Source organism: Nicotiana tabacum, chromosome 21 (assembly GCF_000715075.1).
Source record: "Nicotiana tabacum cultivar K326 chromosome 21, ASM71507v2, whole genome shotgun sequence".
Taxonomy (NCBI): domain Eukaryota; kingdom Viridiplantae; phylum Streptophyta; class Magnoliopsida; order Solanales; family Solanaceae; genus Nicotiana; species Nicotiana tabacum.
The window spans coordinates 49359127-49382077 of NC_134100.1; the positions used below are offsets into that span (position 1 = coordinate 49359127).

At 40.1% G+C, this 22951-nt stretch overlaps 1 protein-coding gene across 5 annotated transcripts in view; it reads right to left on the reverse strand.

Annotated features, from left to right (window-relative positions):
• Window positions 1–22951, reverse strand: part of LOC107809253 (putative phosphoinositide phosphatase SAC9) — a 50131-nt gene that overhangs the window by 5071 nt on the left and 22109 nt on the right. For 4 of the 5 annotated variants that reach the window (XM_075242413.1, XM_075242410.1, XM_075242409.1 and 1 more), the window contains 2 exons: window positions 22464–22523; window positions 8136–8936 (listed from right to left, as the gene is read on the reverse strand). In XM_075242413.1, coding sequence (XP_075098514.1) covers window positions 8136–8936; window positions 22464–22523 — 861 coding nt within the window. The remainder of the gene's footprint in view (window positions 1–8135; window positions 8937–22463; window positions 22524–22951) is intronic. The other variant, XM_075242411.1, reaches the window with a different exon arrangement.

A 22951-nucleotide genomic window follows, 5' to 3' on the forward strand; every position in this document is an offset into this window, starting at 1 on the left:
TTAATTATCATCATATTAAACTTTGCAATTATTTTTCGTGATTTCCAAAGTTTATCCATTTAAAAGTTTCACTTCTACCAAACTAATTCAGGAAAATTGATTGAATCCAACTGCTCCCAAATTGATTGATCTAATACGACCCCTCTTTTGTAGACTCCATTTTCATCAGCATTCACACACCAAAAAAAGACAATAAAGATGCTTGCACCACAGCCTAATTTCCAAAAGCATCACAGCCCTTCATTTTTAGTTCCAAAGTAAGACGAACTTCTACAAAAAAATTTAGACATCCTATCAAGGAAGCTAACATTGGAGCTGCATCAATTCAAGAGCCATTACAATGTACAAATGAAAAAAGAAAAAAAAAAGTTATTTGTAATGGATCATCAATGGAAGCTTTACTTCAACAGCTATGACAGCTCCAACTTTTACGGTATTAGATTAATTTGTTTTTTCCTTTTTTTGGGAAATTTGAATGACATAAGAACTTGAAAGCAGGATATGTTACAAGATTCAACTTCATACTTCATGGAGAAAAAAAAAGAAACATGTCTGGTTTCTAAACTTATAACTGATTGTACTTTTATTTTTAACGGATCAAACTTATATTTGATTGTAATGGATCAAACTTTTTCGTTTTAATAATCGTGGTGTGCGGGCCAGCTCAGGCGCACCTTGACTAATTCCACGGGATACCTTCCACCAGCCACCTCCCACCAACCACAGGTACCGATAACTCTGTCCACCAAGGCTTGGACAGATAAGAATAAATCACATAGTGTTTTTGCCTTCGTTGGGATTTGAACCTTCATGGTTCTCACGCCTTCGTTGACCACTAGGACACACCCTTAGATCAAACTTATTTTAGGAGCCAAATATTTTCATTAACAACTTAATTAAGGTCTAAAGTTGAATCTTGTAAAGATCCAAGTCTTATATCAATACTCCATCAAAAAATGACAATATGCCAAAAAACGAATTTCACTGGATTAAGGATGGGGTGCAAAAGAGAGAGCTCACGTGAAAGTAGACATGAAAGAATTAATCTAAATATTTAATGAAAACACAATCTGTGGTCTTTGGCTTTAGCTTTTCATAGTCCAGTATTTTGATTAAATCACTTGCATAGCTTAGCCATAATCTTTCCAATTAAGCTCCAAAAGCAAACTTAAGCTCTCAAAAGGAAATTTTAAATGGAGAGCACCCAAACAGCTAACCTTGTAAATTTCTATGTAGTTCTATTATAGGATTGTACTTCTAGAGGATAATTCTCAGGATAAACATTTAGAATATGATGGATTGTACAGAGAGAAGCTCCTTTTTCTCTTTAGAATCCAGAAAACTGGAAAACATGTCTTTTATCAAAGCTGTCTCTTGGCCAGCCCTAGAACTTGGGGAAAGATGCCATCGAAAGCTCGACGTAGGACAGGAACCGCACTTCACGCTGTCCGAGGAGCACACTCTCAGGCGCAAGGGTTTCTTGGAATCTAGTCTCATTGGGTCTTTCTCCAAATGGGTTGGTTCTCCGGAGGCTGTTAGAAACTGGGCAGCAGAGGCATGGAATGTCAAGGATGGGCTGAAAATATCGCAATTGGGGGACACTCAATATCTCTTTCGTTTTGTTGACAAGTTTCAAGCTTCGGAAATTCTTGTCAGAGGAAACAGGTGGTTCAATGGGAACTTTTTAAATCTAGACAGATGGGTGGAGCATGATGGGTGTCTTGACCCTCGCTTCACTGGCGAAACTTTGGTGGTCAACATGGTGGGTCTCCCGGTGCATCTTTGGTGTCTTGACCTATTCAAGAAGATAGGGGAAATCTGTGGGGGTTTTATTGATGTCACTTGCAGTTTACACGATCTCTCGCGAGTGAGGATTGTGGTGAGGAAAGGGGGCAGAATCCCTGTCTCCACTGTGGTGGAAGATGGCTACTTGAGTTATAGGGTTTGGCTGAGCCCTGAATTTCGCCCTATCTTTATGCCTGTGATAGCGACGGAAGAAAAGGGAAGGTCAAACAGAAGAGAAGGGAAGGGAAATCAGTCTCTGAGGGGAGGGGAGGGTTCACCGGTTCACTGGATTAAGCCGAAATCAGACGTTAGATCGAGAAGAGACGGGAGGTTTGAAATTGGGGGACGAAGACAAAATTATAACAGGAGAAGACGTGAATGGGCCAGTGATGCGGGCTGGAAAGGCAAAATGGGACGGTCCTCTCCTACTTATCATAGGGCCAGGCATGTTGTCAGCAAGTATAGGCCTGGGCCTCCTCACATGGGCCCAGCAACTTTCCCCAATTCCATTAGAATTGATCCAAAGGGGTCCAGTTTATTTCAAGCTGCGCATGATAAGGCTTCTAAGCATATGGGAACAGTGGTTCCTCCTTCCTCTGGCCATGGTGCTTCACACAGTGACACTCCTTCACCAAGCTCTAGTGACATATGCCCCTCTACGATGGCCGTCGTTGCAGGGGCAGAACCGGCAAACGATGGTGCTGTTAATCCACGGCCCCCCACCTCTGTTGGGCCTGGTTCCATCAACCACTCAACTGCTCCTGGGCTTAGTTGTGCTGAGGACACACTCAAAGTTTCTTCTTTTTCTGGGGAGATTGGTGAGCATGTTCCAATTGATGTTAGTGTCGGACCAGTATCTTCAGTTAATATGCCACCAAGGGTTCCATGCGCTCTTACGCCATGCTACCCTACTGATGGTTCTGGATATTCCTATAGTAACGGGGTGTTATTTTCAGAGATTGTTGACCCCCAAGGAAATGGTGAGACCCCTTCAAAGGTTAAAACTCCTAGTGTTAGCAATGCTATGGTCTTGTATTCCTCTGGTAGTAGCAAGGAAAGGGCACATACAGAAGAAGCCTGCCCAATTTCGTCAAGGACCGGAGGAGGGGATATGTCTTTTTGGATGGAGGACAAACTCTTAAACTTTGGGAAGTTTCTAGGTGTATCTGTTGCAGGGAAGGAAGATAGGGTGTTAGAACTGTTGAGGGAGATTGAGCAACAATCTCTTCACGATGGTGCAGGGAGGGAGTTGGGTAAAGGTGTTAAGCAAAATAACTTAGGGGATGTAGTGGTGTATCAGAGAAGGGGGCGAGTGTGTGACAAAGAGAAAGGGACCTCGGCTAGGGGAGGTGGGGAAATGGGGGCTATTGTCGCTTATGGAAGTTAAGATCCTTTCATGGAATGTGAGGGGGATGAATGACCCAAACAAAAGGGCCATCATCAAAGTGGGAGTTAGGGAGTGGGGTGCCAACCTAGTTTGTTTTCAGGAGACCAAAATGGAAGTTTTGTCGGATGCGATCGTGAGAAGTGTCTGGGGAGGTAGTTGGGTGAAATATGACTGGGTCCAAGCAGCAGGAAGATCGGGGGGCATCCTACTTATGTGGGATGATAGAAGCTTGGAGGTAAAGGAGATTAGGAAGGGAGTTTTCTCTTTGCCAGCCCTTGTCAAAGATAGAGTGAGTGGGGTGGAGTGGGGATTTGGGGGAGTGTATGGGCCGGTAGGGGAAGGGTCCAAGGTGTCTTTCTGGAGGGAACTGGCCAATATTATGGGGGAATGGGACATTCCATGGGTTCTAGGGGGAGACTTTAACACTATTAGATTCCCGGAGGAGAGATTAGGGTGTAGTGTGTTTTCGAGGGCCATGGAGGAGTTTTCTGACTTCATCAATGATCACCTTCTCATTGACCTTCCTCTGTCAGGGGAAAGGTTTACTTGGGCCAGGGCGGAGGAGTCCAACTCAAGGTCTAGAATTGATAGATTCCTGACATCTCCCTCATGGGATGAGCTGGTACCGAATGCGCTGAAGATTCCTTTACCTAGGTTGACTTCAGATCATTTGCCTATTTTGCTAGATGGATGCAGAGGGAGGGGGGTGCGTGCTCCCTTCCGATTTGAAAACATGTGGTTGAAGGTGCCAGGATTCGGTGACAAGGTGAAAGAATGGTGGACAAGCTATGGGGTATCAGGGACACCTTCATACCGGCTTTCGAAGAAACTCAAATTGCTCAAGGGAAATATTATTAGGTGGAATAAGGAGGTTTTTGGGAGGGTTGAGGTTAAAATGAGGGAGCTTATGCATGAATTGGGGGATTTAGAAAGAGGGGAAGGGGCGGGGGAGTTAGACGAATCTGAGAAAGAGAGATTGGGGGAGGTTAAGAGGGAAATAGTCGAGTTAACAATAGCTCAGGAGACTAGTTGGCGGTAAAAATCGAGGGCGCTCTGGCTAAAGGAGGGGGATTCGAATACCAAGTTTTTTCATAGGGTGGCGGTCGCAAATCGAAGGAGAAACTTCATAGAGTCCTTCGTTGTGGATGGGGTGAGGATTGAGGGAGAGGAGGAAGTAAAAAGGGCGATAGTGGGGTTTTATGAGAACTTATATAAAGAAGAAGTTAGTTGGAGGCCGACTTTGGGGGGAATAGAGTTCAACCATATAGGGGAGGGAGACAACGAGTGGCTAGAAAGGGTTTTCGAGGAGAAGGAGGTGCACGAGGCTGTGTCGTCTTGTGCTGGTGATAAGGCTCCCGGGCCTGATGGTTTCTCATTGGCTTTCTTTCAGCTCTTTTGGGACACCATCAAGGGAGAGTTGATGGAAGCCATTGAATACTTCCATGCGAATGGTGTTTTCGAGAGAAGTATCAATGCTTCCTTTATTACTATTGTGCCTAAGAAAGAAGGTGCATCTTGTATCAGAGACTACAGGCCTATTAGTCTCGTGGGGAGCATTTACAAGATTATTTCTAAAGTGCTTTCCAACAGACTTAAGAAGGTTCTTGACATGACTGTTTCGTCCTCCCAGAATGCGTTTGTGGAAGGTAGGCAAATCCTGGATGCTGCCTTGGTGGCAAATGAACTTGTAGACTCCAGAAGGAAAAATAGAGAACCCGGCTTACTATGCAAGTTAGATCTTGAGAAGGCTTTCGACCATGTCAATTGGGAGTTCCTGGACTTCATTATGATGCGGATGGGGTTTGGGGAAAGATGGAGGGGATGGATAAAGTTTTGCATTTCCTCAGTCAGATTCTCTGTCCTGGTTAATGGTAGCCCGTGTGGTTTCTTTGGCAGCTCCAGGGGTCTCAGGCAAGGTGACCCCTTATCCCCCATGTTATTCATTCTAGTGATGGATGCTCTGAGCAAAATGATGGATCGTGCTTCTTGAGAGGATTCTCAGCTCCGATTGGGGTGCTCAGTGCCCGAAGAGTCTCACATTTGCTTTTTGCGGATGACACACTGGTTTTCTGTGATGCCGATATGGATCAGTTGACCTACCTGAAGCAGGTCCTGCAGTGGTTCCAGTTAGTATCAGGACTCAAAATCAACATCGGCAAGTGTGAGATTTTCCCGGTAGGTGAGGTTACTAATTTTGATGCCTTGTCTGGTGTTCTCAGATGCAAGGTGGGCTCCCTTCCCACTACTTACCTGGGCCTCCCTTTGGGCGCTTCATATAAGGATACTACGATTTGGAATCCAGTGATCGAGCGGGTTGAAAAAAGATTAGCAGGGTGGCAGAAACGGTATTTGTCAAAAGGAGGTAAGGAAGTGCTTATCAAAAGCACTTTATCGAGTATGCCAACCTATTACTTATCCCTGTTGCAAGCACCGGTGAGCATCACAGAAAAACTGGAGCGACTCCAAAGGAACTTTCTATGGGATGCGGCGGATGGAACTAGAAAGTTTCATCTAGTGAATTGGCAAACAGTCACTTCCCCAAAGAAGTGGGGTGGACTTGGAGTGAAAGATCTAAGGGTATTTAACAGAGCTTTAATGGGAAAGTTGCTGTGGAGATTCGGGGTAGAAGAGCATGCTCTATGGAGGGAGGTCTTAGTAGAAAAGTATGATTCAACGGGAGGGGTTGGAGGACCAAGGCGATCACAACACCTTTCGGGTGTGGCATGTGGAGGAGTATCATGAAGAATTGGGAAGCATTCAGTGGCAACATCACTTACAGGGTGGGGAATGGAAGGAGAATCAGCTTTTGGAATCATAGGTGGTGTGGAGAGGATACTCTCAGGGTCTCCTTCCCCACGTCTTCGGAGTTTCAAACCAGAAGGAACTGATGGTCCAACAGATTCGCAAGGAGCATGAAGGAGGGGTAGTATGGGACCTCTCATTCAGGAGGAACATGCAAGATTGGGAGATTGCGGAGCTTCAAGTTTTGTTGGCACTGCTATACGGGCAAGACATGCTCCAGCCATCCTGCGACTCTTGGAGATGGGGCTTGCGTGGCGATGGTTTGTTCACCGTAAAGTCATTTTACCAGAGTATGTTGGTGAGAGAGGAGACCACTTTTCCATACTCCTCGATCTGGATTCCTAGGGCGCCCACGAAGGTGTGCTTTTTTGCATGGCTAGCTGCAAGGGGAGTGATTTTGACTGCTGAAAATCTCCGAAAGAGGGGAATTACACTTGTTAGTTGGTGCTACATGTGTAAAAGCTCAGGAGAAGAAGTTGATCACCTTATGTTGCATTGCCCTGTGTCCTCAGCTTTGTGGAGGGCAATCCTGAATCTCTTTGGTGTTCAATGGGTGATGCCAAGCACTGTAAAGGAAATGTTATATAGCTGGGGCGGTTTCCGTAGAAGAAGAAAGCAAAAGGCGTGGAAATTCGCTCCGTTAGCTCTCATGTGGGTAGTATGGGGGGAGAGAAATAGGAGAGCTTTTGAGGAGATTGAGTCTCCTTTTTCACATCTTAAGAATAGCATTTTATCTTTGATCGCTTTTTGGTGCACTCACTTAGCCCCTACTTGTATAAAAGATTGGGCGTCTTTTGTAGAGAATCATGTTCTGATGTAAATTCTCTACGTCTTTGGTATACTTTGTGTACACGAGAGTTCTCTCCCTTTTGATTAATACAATTTTACCTTATCAAAAAAAAAAAATCTCAGGATAAAAACCTTACCAAAAAAATTCTACTCTTTTTGAGAACCAGCCAAAAGATGATAATCACAATTAAGCGACCACTTGGACATACATTATTGTAAAATATTAAATTATTATTTTCAATACAATGTTTGCTTTATAATTTTGTGTACTTTGTCAACTTCAACTTGAAATAGAAATTTGAAGTTGGATAACTTGATTAATGAGTATTTCCGATGAAATAATAGTTCTCACAATTTCAACTTATGAATACTTTTTTCAACTTCAACTTTGAATACTCATTTTTTCAACTTCAACTAAATATCGCCCAGATAGATTGGCAGTGTTTGCAAGAGAAATACAGCCTAGAACAGCAAAGAATTGCTGATCAAGTTAATCTTTGCCAACTTGAGAGCCACCTATAAGATGTCTAAGAGAACCTTCATCATACAAATCTTCAAATCAATATAAGCTAGATTTTGACATCTAAATACCAGTTTTATGTTTCAAGTCATTTAGCAGTAATCAAGTTGGAAGAAGAAATTTTTTTGATAAGGTAATAATTTTACTAACAAAAGTTTGGACACCAAAAGGAAGAACCATGATGTATTTGTCAGTTTCTGTGGAAGATTTAGTTGTTTACCTAAGGGGGTTAATCCTATGGAATTTTGTATGGAATTTGAAACAGTCTCTTTCCTCTTTTCCACTTTTTCTTGTTATCACCTATCCAGGTCAGCCTAGCAGTCCTAAGCCCCGTTATAGGCTACCTAAACCTTTCTCTCAGTTCATCCATCTAATACTATATCAACTCGTGTTGCAATCTAGGGACAAGCCCAAAATCAGCTTAGAAACCTCCACTCTTCCAACGCCAAATTTCAGGCAAGAGAATCTGGTTTACACATCAGGAGAAAGATAGAGAAATGACTTCTTAAACTTTAGGAAGTATGGCCAACAAGATATGCATAATGTTTGAGCTAAAACCTAAGCTCTCCATCAAGCAAGTTTCACCTTAATTACTGCATCAAGTAATTAGATGGAGAAAATAATTCTTTCAATGGCATCAAGTAATTAGGCAAATTAAGTAGTAGCCTTTTGGGTCTAAGCGAATCCAGTTTATCGTCAACCATGAGATGCTGCATCATTCGCATTTGGTTTAAACAGATTCATGAAAAGAATAAACCTAGCATACAGTTGCTGAAAAATCAAAACAACAAAAGGTTTTCTAAGATAAAAAGTGCTAATAAAATGTGGATTGGGATAGATCCAAAATATTACCGGGTGCAAAAAGCTTGCAAATGGAAACTCAGCAAGTGATTCCTCTCCATTAAATAATTCCATATACGCTGTTGGAGTCAGTTGGCAATTATTCCTCGAAGTAAATCTGATCACATGGTCTACAGCTTTTTGAGCAGCATTATCTGCGCGAGCTTTCCTCCTCTGCCCAACCAAAACCCTGATGTAGTCCAAGATTAATGCATCAAGCACAACATCATGGCAGCAGGCTTTGCAAATGACACCATCAAGTGTCATGGAATGATTTGAGGATAAATCAACTGAGTTTGCATAGATTGCTCCTCCCTGGCTATTCACGCCGTTGTAGCTAGCAACCTCCCTAGAGTTAACCATAGCAAGTAAAAGAGCCCCTTTCCCAGCACAACAAACTTTACAAACCTTTCTCTCACATTCAGAACACACAAAAGAGGCTTGTGCAGTAGTTGAAACAGAGAGTGAATGCAATACAGGCCCATCTTCAGCATGAACTTGGCATGTCCCACCCATACATATCTCCCCCACTCCTGCTATATTCCAGAAATCTATAGCACTATCATCAGCAAACTCAAGACCACTGGAAGCAGTAACTTTATCCTCAAGAGAAGCATGTCCAAGCAAAGCAAGGATGTTTGCTACCCTGCACAATCCTCCGATACGAGAATCGTCAAGCAGCAGATTTGGATCTATACTGGCAGGATCAACGCCAATTGACAACAATGCCCTATCCCTTTCAGCAGCAGAGAGGTTCACGCGAAAGCGTTCAATTTCAAGTTTCATAGCTGCCATGTAACTTATTTTTCTCTCCTGCAAAGTTAAATGTTGACAGTAGGGACGTAATTAAATCACAAATCTTTCCAGCTGGATCTAGTCAAAGTACCATTAATAAGCATGCACATACATTAAAAGTTCTTCTTGTACAAGTGTAACAGCCACAAAGGGACTATTAATAACAACAAACAAACTGGAGAAAAATGGAACCTTATTTATGTGGTCAAGCTACACTGTATATTCAACAATGAAGCGAGGTGCTTCGTATAGAAAATTCCTAACACCTTACAAATTTCATATATGCATTACTAACGACATATAAAGGATGCATCATGATAATCATCTCTTGAGAAGCATTGATAGGGACATGATGAAAGACAAGTCCGTGACAGACAGCTGGGACCATTAGAAATCAAATCATTGTGTTGTTAAGAGCTTAAATGGCCATTACTTCTGATCCCACCAGGGTTCCCGTTCCAATCACGCACTTATCTTCATAAGACGAATCTATACTCTTAATAGAATCCATGAGCGCACACCTTCCAACCCCTCCTCGAATTGTCTGGCCCTTTTTTCGCTTTTAGTTATATTAGGTTCTTCGGTCAAACTTTTATCCTTTTATGTGGTTCTCTTTTCGGTCTTATTCTGCAAATTTGTTGCTGGTATGCATATTAATTCAAGTTGAGTTTAGTTATTTTCCTAAGTAATTGGAAAAGGCCCCTTTTGGGGCCAGGAAGGACTTTGCATTAAAAAGTCACTTAACCGCTTTCTTTATTTATTATTAATTACTCCCTCCGTTTCAATTAGATGCCAGACTTTCCTTATTAGTCCGTTCTAAAAAGAATGACACATTTCTATATTTAGAAATAATTTAACTTTAAAATTTTCATTCTACCCACTTTACCCTTAATGAGAAGCTTTTATAGCCACACAAATATCATAGTCCCACTAAGCTTTTGCCCCTTAAGCTTTTAGCACCACATATTTCAAAAGTCTTCTTTTTTTTTTTCTTAAACTTTGTGTCAAGTCAAACTACATCATCTAAATTGAAACGGGGGGAGTATTGATTATTACTACCTCCGTTCCAGTCTATGTGAACCTATTTCCTTTGTGGTCCGTTCCAAAAAGAATGACCCCTTTCTAAATTTGGAAACAATTTTGCTTAAACTTACAATTCTACCCTTAATGAGAAGCTTTTATAACCACACAAATACTCTGGACCCCTTTTTAAATTGTTTAGGACCACAAATTCCAAAAGCCTTCATTTTTTCTTGAACTCTGTGCCCAGTCAAACAGGTTCACATAAATTGAAACGGAGGGAGTAGTATTTACTCTCTTGTTTTGCCATCTTCATTTTAAAGAAGAGTTCTTCCGTTCTTTGTTACTATTTGATAGCTTCTGCTCCATCAAGAAACTGGCACGTCTAAAACTAAAACATACCATCAACAGAAAAAAAAAAAAAAAAAAAAATTAGGGAACATGACATAAATAGGACATGATACTATGTTATTTTCCTTCTGAGAACAAGTATAATTTCATTGAGTATATTTTGGCAGAATACCAAACTACCCCCTAAACTTGGTATGGTTTACTCCGTGCACATCTAAACTTTTCGTAGTCCTAATTACCCCTTAGACTTGGCTATTTGGTAGCATTTACCGTATGGGCGACCTTAGTCCAAGGATGTGAGAGATATGCACTACCACATATATTTGTTTGTCCACGTGGCATTTTTAAAGAATAATTTTTTTTTTTACCTTTTAAAATTCATTAATTTTTTTAATCATCTTTTCGGGCCAAATTTGGAAGACACTTAGCTGGGACTCCAATATAGGCTAAAACATTTTTTAATTTGACCGAAAATGGAGTTTGAGCAAAACTTTTTACAGGTTTGGCCCGGAAAAAAAAACACACAATTGAAACAAAGTCATAGCATCTAACGAAGAAACAATAAGAAATACATGGTTGGTACCCAATCATTTTGGCTAAAACTTTTCTTATTTGGCTTAAAATAATGGAGTTCTAGCCGAGTTACTTACAAATTTGGCCTGAAAAGAAATTACACAGCTGAAATAAATAGTCTTTGCGACTTAAGAAGCAATAAACAGAAACACACCCTTGGAATTCCATTATTTTGACTAAGAAGTTTTTTATTTGACTATAAATAATAGAGTGCCAATCACGTTCTTTACAGATTTGTCCCAGAAAGGAAAAAAATACACAATCAAAATGAATAACCATTGCATCTCAATAAGAATAAAATAAATACGCACATGGAACTCCATTATTTGGCTAAAACATTTTTATTTGGCTAAAAATAATAGAGTTCCAACAAAGTTTTTTAAGATTTGGCCCGAAAATATGGCAATTCGGGGTGGAGGAGAATGCATTTTGGAGAGGAGTGGTAGCGGAACAATATGGTGTTACAAAAAGGGGATGGAGGACTCGAAACATCACAGTACCGTTTGGGTGTGGATTATGGAGGAGTATTATGAAGGGGTGGGAAGATTTTAGTGGACTCTCCTTCAGGGTTGGGGATGGAAGCAGGATTAGTTTTTGGGCACAAAAGTGGTGCGGGGAGATCGAGTTGAAAGTAGCATTCCCTAACGTATATAGTGTATCGTGCCAAAGGGGATGATAGTCCAACAAATTTGTAAGTCCCATGAAAAGTTCATTGGGATTTGAGATTTATGAGAAACCTACAGGAATGGGAAATAAAAGAATTTCACAAAATGGTTGAGTTACAGTATGGGTTGGATACGCCGAGTACTTCATCGGATGTATGGAGGTGGCGTGAGAGTAGAGACTGAATATTCAATCTTACTATAAGAGGCTTCTAGGGAGAGAAGAACATATCTTTCCTCATTGCTCTATTTGGATTCCTAGAGCATCGAGAAAAGTATGTTTCTTTGTTGGGTTCAAGGGGGGTGATTCTAACAGCGGAAAATCTAAGAATGAGGAAAATCATCTATGTTAGTTGGTGTTTCCTGTGCAAAAGCTCGGGCAAAAATGTATATCATCTCTTATTGCATAGCTAGGTGGCTAATCTGTTATGGAGGGTGGTTCTTAATTTGTTTGGGACGCAATGGGTAAAGCCGGGCACAGTAAAGGAGGCGTTGCATAGTTGGGCTCACAGGAGTGGGAAGAGAAGTCCAAGGGCATTGCGTTTTGCCCCATTAGCGATCATGTGGGTTATTTGGAATGAGAAAAATAGGAGAGCATTCGAAGGTGTGGAACAAGATTTTGTAAAATTACAAAATATTCTTATATTTCTTGTTACTTCTTGGTGTAATCACGGGATCCCTATTTGTATAGAGGATTGGATCTTTTTTGTTGAGAATCATATTTTGGTGTAGGTTCTCTTCTTTTTGGTATATGGCTTGTATACGGGGTTTCTACCATTTTTTAATAAAATTATTTACATTATCAAAAACAAAATATACAATTGAAACAAATAGTCATTGCATCTAAAGAAATAATAGATATACAAAGTAGAGAATTTCATTAAAGGAACATCAAGAAGATGCATAGCGAAAGAGGGTACAAGTAAATAGAGTGTGACTGCTCATGAACATCAACAAAAAACCTATGTTAAAACTAAGGAGCAAGCACAGTCCAAAAAATGATACTAGATACAGGTGCCTGATTAAGCAAAGTAAAAAGGTTAAATAAAGATTTAGCTTTAAGAGCATGGTTTGGAGTTGATATCCTATCTAAACATCTGATATTCCTTTCGGTCCATATGCACCAAAACATAGAAGTAGGTACCAACACCCAAGTATTTTTGATGAATTTGCCAACTCTCCAAGAACACCCGCTTTCCTAGGCATCTTTAATACAATTAGGCATGACTCAGCCTAGTCCAAAATTGAAAAGAACATACTCAATCTGTTGCAACTGCACATGGAGAAAATATGCCTCACACTCGCAAAATATGCCTCACACTCGCTGCCTTAATCTGACACATGTAACACCTATTCAATGTAGGTGTTCCTCCTGCTTAGATTATCTTTGTAGATTTTGAAAAGAAGAAAAGGCTTCTTATATTTCTTTATATCCCATGAGCAAGGGAATTTATACAAAGCTCATAATGCTAATTATGGAAATAAAATAAATCTATACAATTAATCCAGTTATCAAATCAAATCTAATCTCCTAATTATAATAAAATCTCCTGAAATCATGCTAATCAACAATCTCCTAAATATAATCAAATCTCCTTGAATCATGCTTGTTAGATAGTTATGTGTAAATAATCCTAGTCTCAAATGTAGTAGGAGTAGAATATGTATTATACATAGGGCTCTTGTAAAAAATAGATTATTCTCACATGGTATCAGAGCTTCAGTGAGAAAATTATCATTGTGCGTCATTCCAGCGACATCTGAGAAAAAAGATCTCATCGCCGTGCAATTTTCCGACAACTCTGTCTTGTTCCCAGGGTTCATCACTGCTACAATGGTACTGTGCATATACCAGTACCACCATCAGATACGAAACCCCTGTGCGACCAAACCCCAGAAAGTCCAGTCCCATCTGAAAAGAAAAGTCAGTCACCGTGCATCTTTCCGGTTGACGACTCAAGATTAATTTGTGTTATCTCCTCATCAGTAAGTGTTGTGCGAAAACCAACACTACCATCTTGTTCGGAAAATTCAGGCGACAAAACCTCAGTCAATCGCTCCGACAGAAAGTCACGCGCCTCCACGCGCCGCCAGAATTAGAGTTTCGGCGAGCTACAGTAACTTTTCCGGCGCGTGTGAGCCATTTTGGCTACTTTTTTGACAAAACTTCTTCAGGACAACTTACTCGTCCAGTGGTTCAGTCTACACATAAATTACATCAAATTCTGACAACTTTTATTTTTTTCGGCGTGAACACTACACTTTTTCCGACGTGAACAGTAATTTCCAAAAAAGTTTCTGTTTTCTGGTGATGTTTTAGAACCTATTTTATAGTGTGTAATTCGGCTTAGTCTCACTATTCAAATTTCTCCGGCGCTTTTTCGGCCTACTTCTGTTTATCAGGAACCACCTGGTTTTGTTGCTCAGGGGGAGTCTACTGGCCTTGTATGTCGTTTGTGTCAGTCACTTTATGGTCTAGAGTAGTCTCCTCGAGTCTGGTTTGGTAAGTTCAGCACAATTATCTAGGAGTTTGGCATGACTTTTAGTGAAGTCGAATGATCAACTTGCAGATATTTTCACCAAGTCCCACACTTGTGCTCGTATTAGTTACATATGTAACAAGCTCGGTACATATGATTTGTATGCACCGGCTTGAGGGGGAGTGTTAGATAGTTATGTGTAAATAATTCTAGTATCAGATGTAGTAGGAGTAGAATATGTATTACATATAGGGCTCATTGCATCATTGTTAAAAATAGATTTTTCTCCCGTGCATTCTCAAAATGCTAATCAACACTCTCCCTCAAGTTGGTGTAAAGATGTCGCACATGCCCAACTTGTAACACAAAATATGGAAAGTTTGCTTGTTGAGACATTTGGTAAACACATCAGCTAGCTGTTTTTCCGATGGCATATGAAACACTCTGTTGATTAGCATGATTCAAGCGGATTTGATTTAGGAGTATTGATTAGCATGATTTCAGGAGATTTGATTATATTTAGGAGATCTGATTTTATTTGATAGCTGGATTGATTGTAAAGATTTATTTTATTTCCTTAATTAGCATTATGAGCTTTGTATAAATTCTCTTGCTCATGGGATGTAAACACACAGAAATATAAGAAGCCTTTTCTTCTTCTCAAAATCTATATGGTATCTGCCTTTTTGAGGTGAGTTATCTCTCTCGCAGCACTAGGGTTCCGTTTTTATCAAAGAGGTCGAGTTTTCTCTCTGTTGGTGGTTGTCCGCGACACAACTTCTTCTGGTTAGTTTTATTTTTAGAATTTTCTTTTCTATTAGGGTCGTTGGACATTCCGAGCCTATCCCTACCAGTTTTAAATTTTTCCTTCAACGGAGCTAAGGCTCGCTCGAGACAGATTTGGTTTCTAGTGAGGCAGATTATTGTTGAGCAATTTTCTTCAGATTTCCTTCTGATTGGGCAGAAATATGGAGAAATATAAGGAGACGGTTTCTGGAGAAATCTTGTCTTCAGATGAAATTCAGCTTCTTCGTCGCCTCGTAGCCAAACTTGACTCCATTAATGTTGCCACATCCAATCATGTGCAATCAGGTACTGCCTTAGCTGCTCACCCTAATTCTTAGATTGTTGATTCTGGTGCAAATAGACACATGACAGGCTCTTCTAACGATATTCAAAACTTTTCTCCGTATCCCAAAGGAGATAATGTTAAAATTGCCAATGGTTCTTTAACACCTATCTCTGGAACAGGTTCTGTCGTTTGTACTCCTAATATTAAACTATCATCTGTGCTCCATGTCCCTGAGTTCCCTATCAATCTTTTATCTATTAGTGCCATCACCAAAGCTCTAAACTATAAAATCAATTTCTTTCCCGATCATTGTATTTTTCAGGATCTTCAAACAGGGAAAAGGATTAGCAGTGGTAGATTGCGTGATGACTTGTATATATTAGATAGAATTCAAAACTCTGGTCAAGCCTTTTTTGGGAAAAGTAAGGATGTCAACCAAGAAATAATACATCGGCATAGACGGTTAGAACACCCATCATTCTTTGTTTTGAAGAAGTTATATCCCGATTTGTTTTCAAGGACTCAATTTGAATCTTTGTTCTGTGATGTGTGTGAATATGCCAAGCATGCTAGAAACTCTTATCCTGTGAGTGATAATAGAAGCACAACTCCGTTTATGACTTCATTCTAATGTATGAGGTCCTACCCACACTGTTTCTTTGTCTGGTAGTCGATGGCTTGTTACTTTCATTGATTGCTGTACTAGGATGACTTGGGTATATTTGTTAAAAACTAAAAGCGAAGTTGTATCTTGTTTTCAGTCATTTCATAAGATGATTTGTACTCAGCTTGATGCAAAAATAAAAATCTTGAGAACTGACAATGGCAGCGAATACATGGATAAAAGATTTGGTGCTTATTTGGAGTCCAATGGGATAGTCCATCAGACTAGTTGTCCTTACACTAGTGCACAAAATGGGGTCTCTGAAAGAAAAAATAAGCATCCGTTAGAAGTAGCAAGATATCTTATGTTCACAAGGCATCTACCAAAACCTTACTAGGGGATGCTATTCTAGCGGCTGTCTATCTTATCAACAGAATGCCATTTAAACCACTCAATTTTCAAAGTCCTCTGGAAGCTTTAAAGGGTAAGAATGAATATATTGTTCCTCCAAAGGTGTTTGGGTGTGTTTGCTTTGTCCGCACTTGAAATTATAGGAAACTTGATCCTAGAGCTATAAAGTATGTTTTCATTGGGTATTCTCTAACACATAAAGGCTACAAATGTTATCATCCCCCCTCTAGAGATCATTTGTTAGTATGCATGTTACCTTTCGAGAATCTGAGCCCTATTTCGGTATTACCTCATCACCTCTTCAAGGGGAGAGCAGTAAGGAGGAAGAGGTGATTCTACCTAGTTCCATTACTGGACCTCTTAATGACATTGTCACAGGGAAGAAATTGGAGAAAAAAATCAGGGGGAGACTATTGGGCGTTTGGATAGGCATGATTTGAAAACTTACTCAAGGAGAAATAGAGCAGAAGAAGCCATCATGCAATCTACCGAAGCTAAACCTTCTTCTACTTGTGAGTTAGCTACATTTCCTAATGAGTTAAATGTGCCTATTGCTCACGGAAAAGGAGTTAGATCTTGCACCACCAAACACCCTTTATCTAATTTTGTCTCCTATAATTTTTTGTCTCCCTCCTATAGAGCCTTTGCGTTGTATATTTCTTCTGTGTCTATTCCTCTGAATTGGAGGGAAGCTTTTGCAGATCCTAAATGGAAGCAAGCTATGATTGAAGAATTGAAGGCCTTGTCAAAAAATGAAACTTGGGAACTTGTCACTTCACCACCAGACAAGAACTTGGTTGGCTGCAAATGGGTCTTCACTGTGAAGAACAAAGCTGATGGCTCAATTGAAAGATTCAAAGCAAGATTGGTGGCTAAGGGATTCACTCAGACTTATGGAGTGGATTATCAAGAGACATTTACCCATGTTGCTAAGATGAACACTATTAGAATTCTTTTGTCTTGTGCAGCTAATCTTGATTGGGACTTGCAACAGTTTGATGTGAAGAATGTATTTTTTCATGGAGATTCATAGAGTCAAGGAAAGATATGTAGATTGAAGAAAGCCTTGTACGGACTGAAGCAATCCCCCAGCGCTTGGTTTGACAGATTCAGCAAAGCAATGATCTCCTTCGGTTACCAACAAAGTAATGTTGATCACACCCTATTCATAAGACATCAAACGGGTAAACTCACTCTTCTCATAGTTTATGTTGATGACATAGTAATGACAAGAGATGACAAAGAGGAGATGGCCCGATTGAAGAAGTTGTTGGCACATGAATTTGTTAGTAATGACAAGAGATGACAAAGAGGAGATGGCCCGATTGAAGAAGTTGTTGGCACATGAATTTGAGATCAAGGATCTAGGAAAATTACAGTACTTCTTGGGAATTGAGGTTGCTAGATCCAAAAGAGGAATCTTTATTTCTCAAAGGAAGTATATTCTTGATCTCTTGAAAGAAACCGGTATGACAGGTTGCAAACCCGCAAAATCGCCCATTGAAAGTAATCACAAGTTACAAAGCGGAGTTGGAGAGTCAGTTGATAAGGAGAGATATCATAGGTTGGTTGGAATACTCATTTATCTCTTCCACACTAGACCAGACATAGCTTATTCAGTTAGCCTGGTGAGTCAGTTCATGTATGATCCCCAAGATCTTCATATGCAAGTTGTCTTTCACATTTTGCGGTATTTGAAGTCTGCTCTAAGGAAAGGTCTACTTTTCTCGAAACATGATCACCTCCAAATAGAAGCCTTTACAGACGTGGATTGGGCTGGATCTCTAGATGTCAGAAGATCTACATCCGGTTATTGTACGCTCGTAGGAGGAAACTTGGTTACTTGGAGAAGCAAGAAGCAAAGTGTAGTTGCTAGATCAAGTGCGGAGGCCGAATATAGATCTATGGCCCAGAGTGTTTGCGAACTACTTTGGCTACAAAAGCTACTACAGGAATTGAGACTGTCTGAAAAAGGAAAACTTTTCTTATACTGTGACAATAAGACTGTCATCAGTATAGCTCATAATCCAGTCAATTTGTAACCTTTCTGTGTCGGAGAATAACCAATGAAAACGTACTTTATAGCTCTAGGATCACGTTTCCCAGAATTCCTAATGTGGACAAAGCAAACACACCCAAACACCTTTTGGAGGAATAGTATATTCATTCTTACCCTTTAAAGCTTCCAGAGGACTTTGAAAATTGAGGGGTTTAAGTGGCATTCTGTTGATAAGATAGGCAGCCGCTAGAATAGCATCCCCCAGTAAGGTTTTGGTAGATGCATGATGAACATAAGAGATCTTGCTACTTCTAACATATGCTTATTTTTTCTTTCAGCTACCCCATTTTGTGCACTAGTGCAAGGACAACTAGTCTGATGGACTATCTCATTGGACTCCAAATAAACACCAAATCTTTTATCCATGTATTCGCTGCCATTAACAATTCTCAAGATTTTTATTTTGGCATCTAATTGAGTATAAATCATCTTATGAAATGACTGAAACAAGAAAAAACTTCACTTTTGGCTTTTAACAAATATACCCAAGTCACCTTAGTGCAGCAATCAATGAAAATAACAAACCATCGACTACCGCACAAAGAAACAGTTTGGGTTGGACCCCATACATCAGAATGAATAGTCATAAACTGAGTTGTACTTCTAATATCACTCACAAATAAGAGTTTCTAGTATGCTTAGCATATTCACACGCATCACAGAACAAAGATTCAAATCGGGTCTTTGAAAACAAATTGGGATATAACTTCTTCGAAACAAAGAATGATGGGTGTCCGAATTGTCTATGTCGCTGCATTATTTCTTGGTTGACATCTTTACTTTCCCCAAAAAAGGCTTGACCAAATTTTTGAACTCCATTTAATATATACAAGTCATCACGCAATATACCACTGCCAATCTTTTTCCCTGTTTGAAGATCATGAAAAATACAATGATCGAGAAAGAACTCCATTTTACATTTTAGAGCTTTGGTGATGGCACTAACAGATCAAAACAATTGACAGGGAACTCAGGGACCTGGAGTACGGATGATAATTTAATATTAAGAGTACAAACAACAAAACCTGTTCCAGAGATAGGTGTTAAAAAACCATTGGCTATTTTAACATTATCTCCTTTGAGACACAAAGAATAGTTTTGAATGCCTTTAGAAGAGCATGTCATGTGTCTATTTGCACCAGAATCAAAAATCCAAGAATTAAGGTGAGCAGCAAAGGCAGTACCTGATTGCACATGATTGGATGTGGCAACATTAGCGGAGTCAAGTTTGGCTAGGAGGCGACGGAGAAGCTGAATTTCATCCGAAGACAAGATTTCTCCAGAAACCGTCTCCTTAAATGTCTCCATATTTCTGCCCAATCAAAGGAAATCTGAAGAAACTTGCTCAAAAATAATCTGCAACGCTAGAAACAAAATTTGTCTCGACGGAACCTTAACTCCGGTGAACAGAAAAATCAAAATTGGTTTGGATAGGCTCGGAATGTTCCAGCGACCCCAATAGAAAAGAAAATTCCAAAAACAAAAGTGACCGGAAGGAGTTTGTGCTGTGAACAGCCACCAAGAGAGAGAAAACTTGACCTCTTTGATAAATACGGAACCCTAATGCTGCGAGGGAGATAACTCACCTCAAAAAGATAGCAATGGCTCTGATACCATGTAGATTTTGAGAAGAAGAAAAGGCTTCTTATATTTCTGTGTGATTACATCCCATAAGCAAGGGAATTTATACAAAGCTCGTAATGCTAATTATGGAAATAAAATAAATCTATACAATCAATCCAGCTATCAAATCAAATCTCGTAAATATAATCATGCTAATCAACAATCTCCTAAATATAATCAAATCTCCTTGAGTCATGCTAATCAACAATCTTGAGTGAGACATGCTTCATATAAGGTTTTCCAAGTAAAGCCATTTACTTTAGGGGGAAGTTTAGTTATGTAGATGAGTTTCCACGACCAGTTGTCAATCAACTCCTTGTTTGAGCATAAATGTGCATAACCTTTCTTGACAGTGAATATCCCATCATGCTGGCCATCCCATAACAGTCTGTCCCTCTCCTGAGGTTTGATAGTGACCCCAGCTAGCTTAGACTCAAGCTCCAGATAGTCATTTAGCTCCCATTCCTTGTTTGTAGATCCCATGAGTTGTGCCACATTTGTCACAATGTTGAGTTTTGATTGCTAGCTATGAGGTATAAATTTGGGTAATCTTTCTTTTAGAGTTTGATTCTCTAACCAATTATCCTTCCAGAATGATACATGTGCTCCATTCCCTAGCTTTTGAGCTGAAATTCACCCCATAGGCTTGAGATATGCTTCCGGGGACCAGTGCCATGTGTTAACCTACTCTGTCTGGTGCACAATTGACTTTGCTCCCCATACTTTGCCATGATCACATCTTTTCACATCCCAGTGTTCTCCATGTTGTACCTCCAATGCCACTTCCATGCTCTTGTTGTGCAATGCTAGGTCTTTCACGCCCAATCCTCCATGCTCCTTTGGCAGAATCACTCTTGGTCATTTCACCAGATGAAATTTGTTGTTTTGGTTGCTTCCTTCCCTGAGAAAGTTTTTTCTAATTTTGTCTAGTCTCTTCTGCACCTTTGCTGGTATAGGAAATAGGGACATGAAGTAGATTGGAATGCTGTCTAGGACACTGTTAATGAGCGTTATTCTGCCCCCAAGTGAAAGATATTGCATTTGCCAAGTTGCCTTTTTTCAAATTTCTCTACCATCCCATTCAAGATAATGAATCTTGATCCAAGTGGCAGATCCCACATTGAACCCATTAGCTCTGCTAGCTCCTCCATATTTGGGACTATATTGACTGGGTAAATAATGCTCTTCAATCTGTTCATGTGGAGACCGGATATAACTTCAAAAATCACGTGTGAGGTTGAGATATAGCACCTGGGACCTATCAGCTCCATAGAAAATAAGTGTGTCATCTGCATACAAGAGATGAGAGACAGAAATTGAGCTCCCAGCAGAACGTATTTGGTTTGCTTTGTTAAGTATTTTGCTGAGGCCTTCCATGGCTAGAATGAACAAGGGCGAGAGAGGATCCCCTTGCCTCAATCCTTTTTGTGGGGAAAAGAAACTAACAGGACCTGGTTACACAAAACTTGATCCACCTGATCCAATATGCACCAAACCCTATCTTGCTAAGTATATTGAATAGGTAAGACCAGTTTAGCAAGTCAAAGGCCTTTTCAATATCAAGTTTGAAAAGGAGACCTGGTTGACCTGATTTCTGCCTCCAGTCTAGTACCTCATTAGCAATTAGTGCAGCATCAGTGATTTGTCTTGTTTTGATGAATGCATTTTGATGCCCTGAGACAAGCTTCCCAATCACTCTTTTCAGCCTTTCTGCTAGGATTTTGGAGGCAATCTTGTATACACTTCTAACTAAGCTGATAGGTCCATAGTCCTTGAGTTTTATTGCACCTCTCTTTTTAGGAATCAGTGCAATAAAGAAGGCATTGCATCACCTGACCATCTGACCATTCTGATGAAAGAGTTGGAGTGCTCCCATAATATCTTGTTTATCTCCCATGATTTCTGGAAAAATGTCATGGTGTAGCCATCTGGACCTCGAGCTTTATGTGGAGCACACCCTTTTATGACTGATATATGATATAACCTCCTCTTCTGAAAATATTCTCTCTAGCCACTCTTTTTCTTCCCTTGTGATTGTTGCAACATCATCAAATCTTGTTGTAGGTCTCCAATTCTCATTTTGTGTAGAGTTGCTAGTAAAAACTGAGAATTTCACCCTTGATGAGATCTTTGTCTTCAGTAATTTCATCCGCCACTTTGTGCATGTCAATTTCCTTTGAACTTTGGTTGGAATTAGCCATCTTGTGAAAAAACTGTGTTTATGTCACCTTCTTTGAGCCATAGGCATCTTGATCTTTGTCTCCGGGATACTTCTTGTCACGCCCCAAAACCAGGGAGCGCGACCGGCGCTCAACCGAGTGAACCCGACTGAACAAGCCTGTTAGATTTCATTCTACCCAAATTCATCCGTGAATAAAGAGGAGATGTACTCCGTTAATCAAATATTGAAGAGATTTCATTAATCGCTTCCATTTCATTCCCATTAACAGCATCATTCAATATTTCCAAAATAGTACGAGTTTATAGATTTAATGAAAAACATGTTGCCAAATACCAACAGTTCTAATCCAATTCTCAACATCAAATACCACCCACAACCTGTCTACGGAGTCTCTAAGTACAACTGAAGAGTAATATGGAAATGCCGGCAACAAGGCCCCGGCTATACCTCAACCACAAAGTACTTGAGAAACAAAAGATACATGACCCCGAAATGAAGTGGGGCTCACCAAATCAGCTGAAAAGAGTGTACTGCTATCACTGATCAATGCCACCTGCTGTAAAACCACCTGCATCCATTAAAGATGCAGCGCCCCCGGCAAAAGGGACGTTAATACTGTCGAATAGCACTAATATGTATAGCTAGAAATCCTCTTTCAAAATAGAATGCCCATATGATCTATACGTGGAACACATAATATAATGTAATTGAAACAACATGTACAAACAAGGACAACAAAAGGGGCATCTATTGTCTGCATTAATAATGTGTCTCATTAGACCGTCCTTAGTGTTCACATATCATATTATACACTTATGCGTTTCATAGACCGTCCATAATGTTTATTCATACCATACACCTATACCTCTTATGCACAATGCACCTATGCGTTTCATAGACCGTCCACAGGATTTCATATCACAATGGATTTCATAACACAATGTATCTATGCGTTCATAAACCGTCCACAAGATTTTATATAACAATGCACCTATG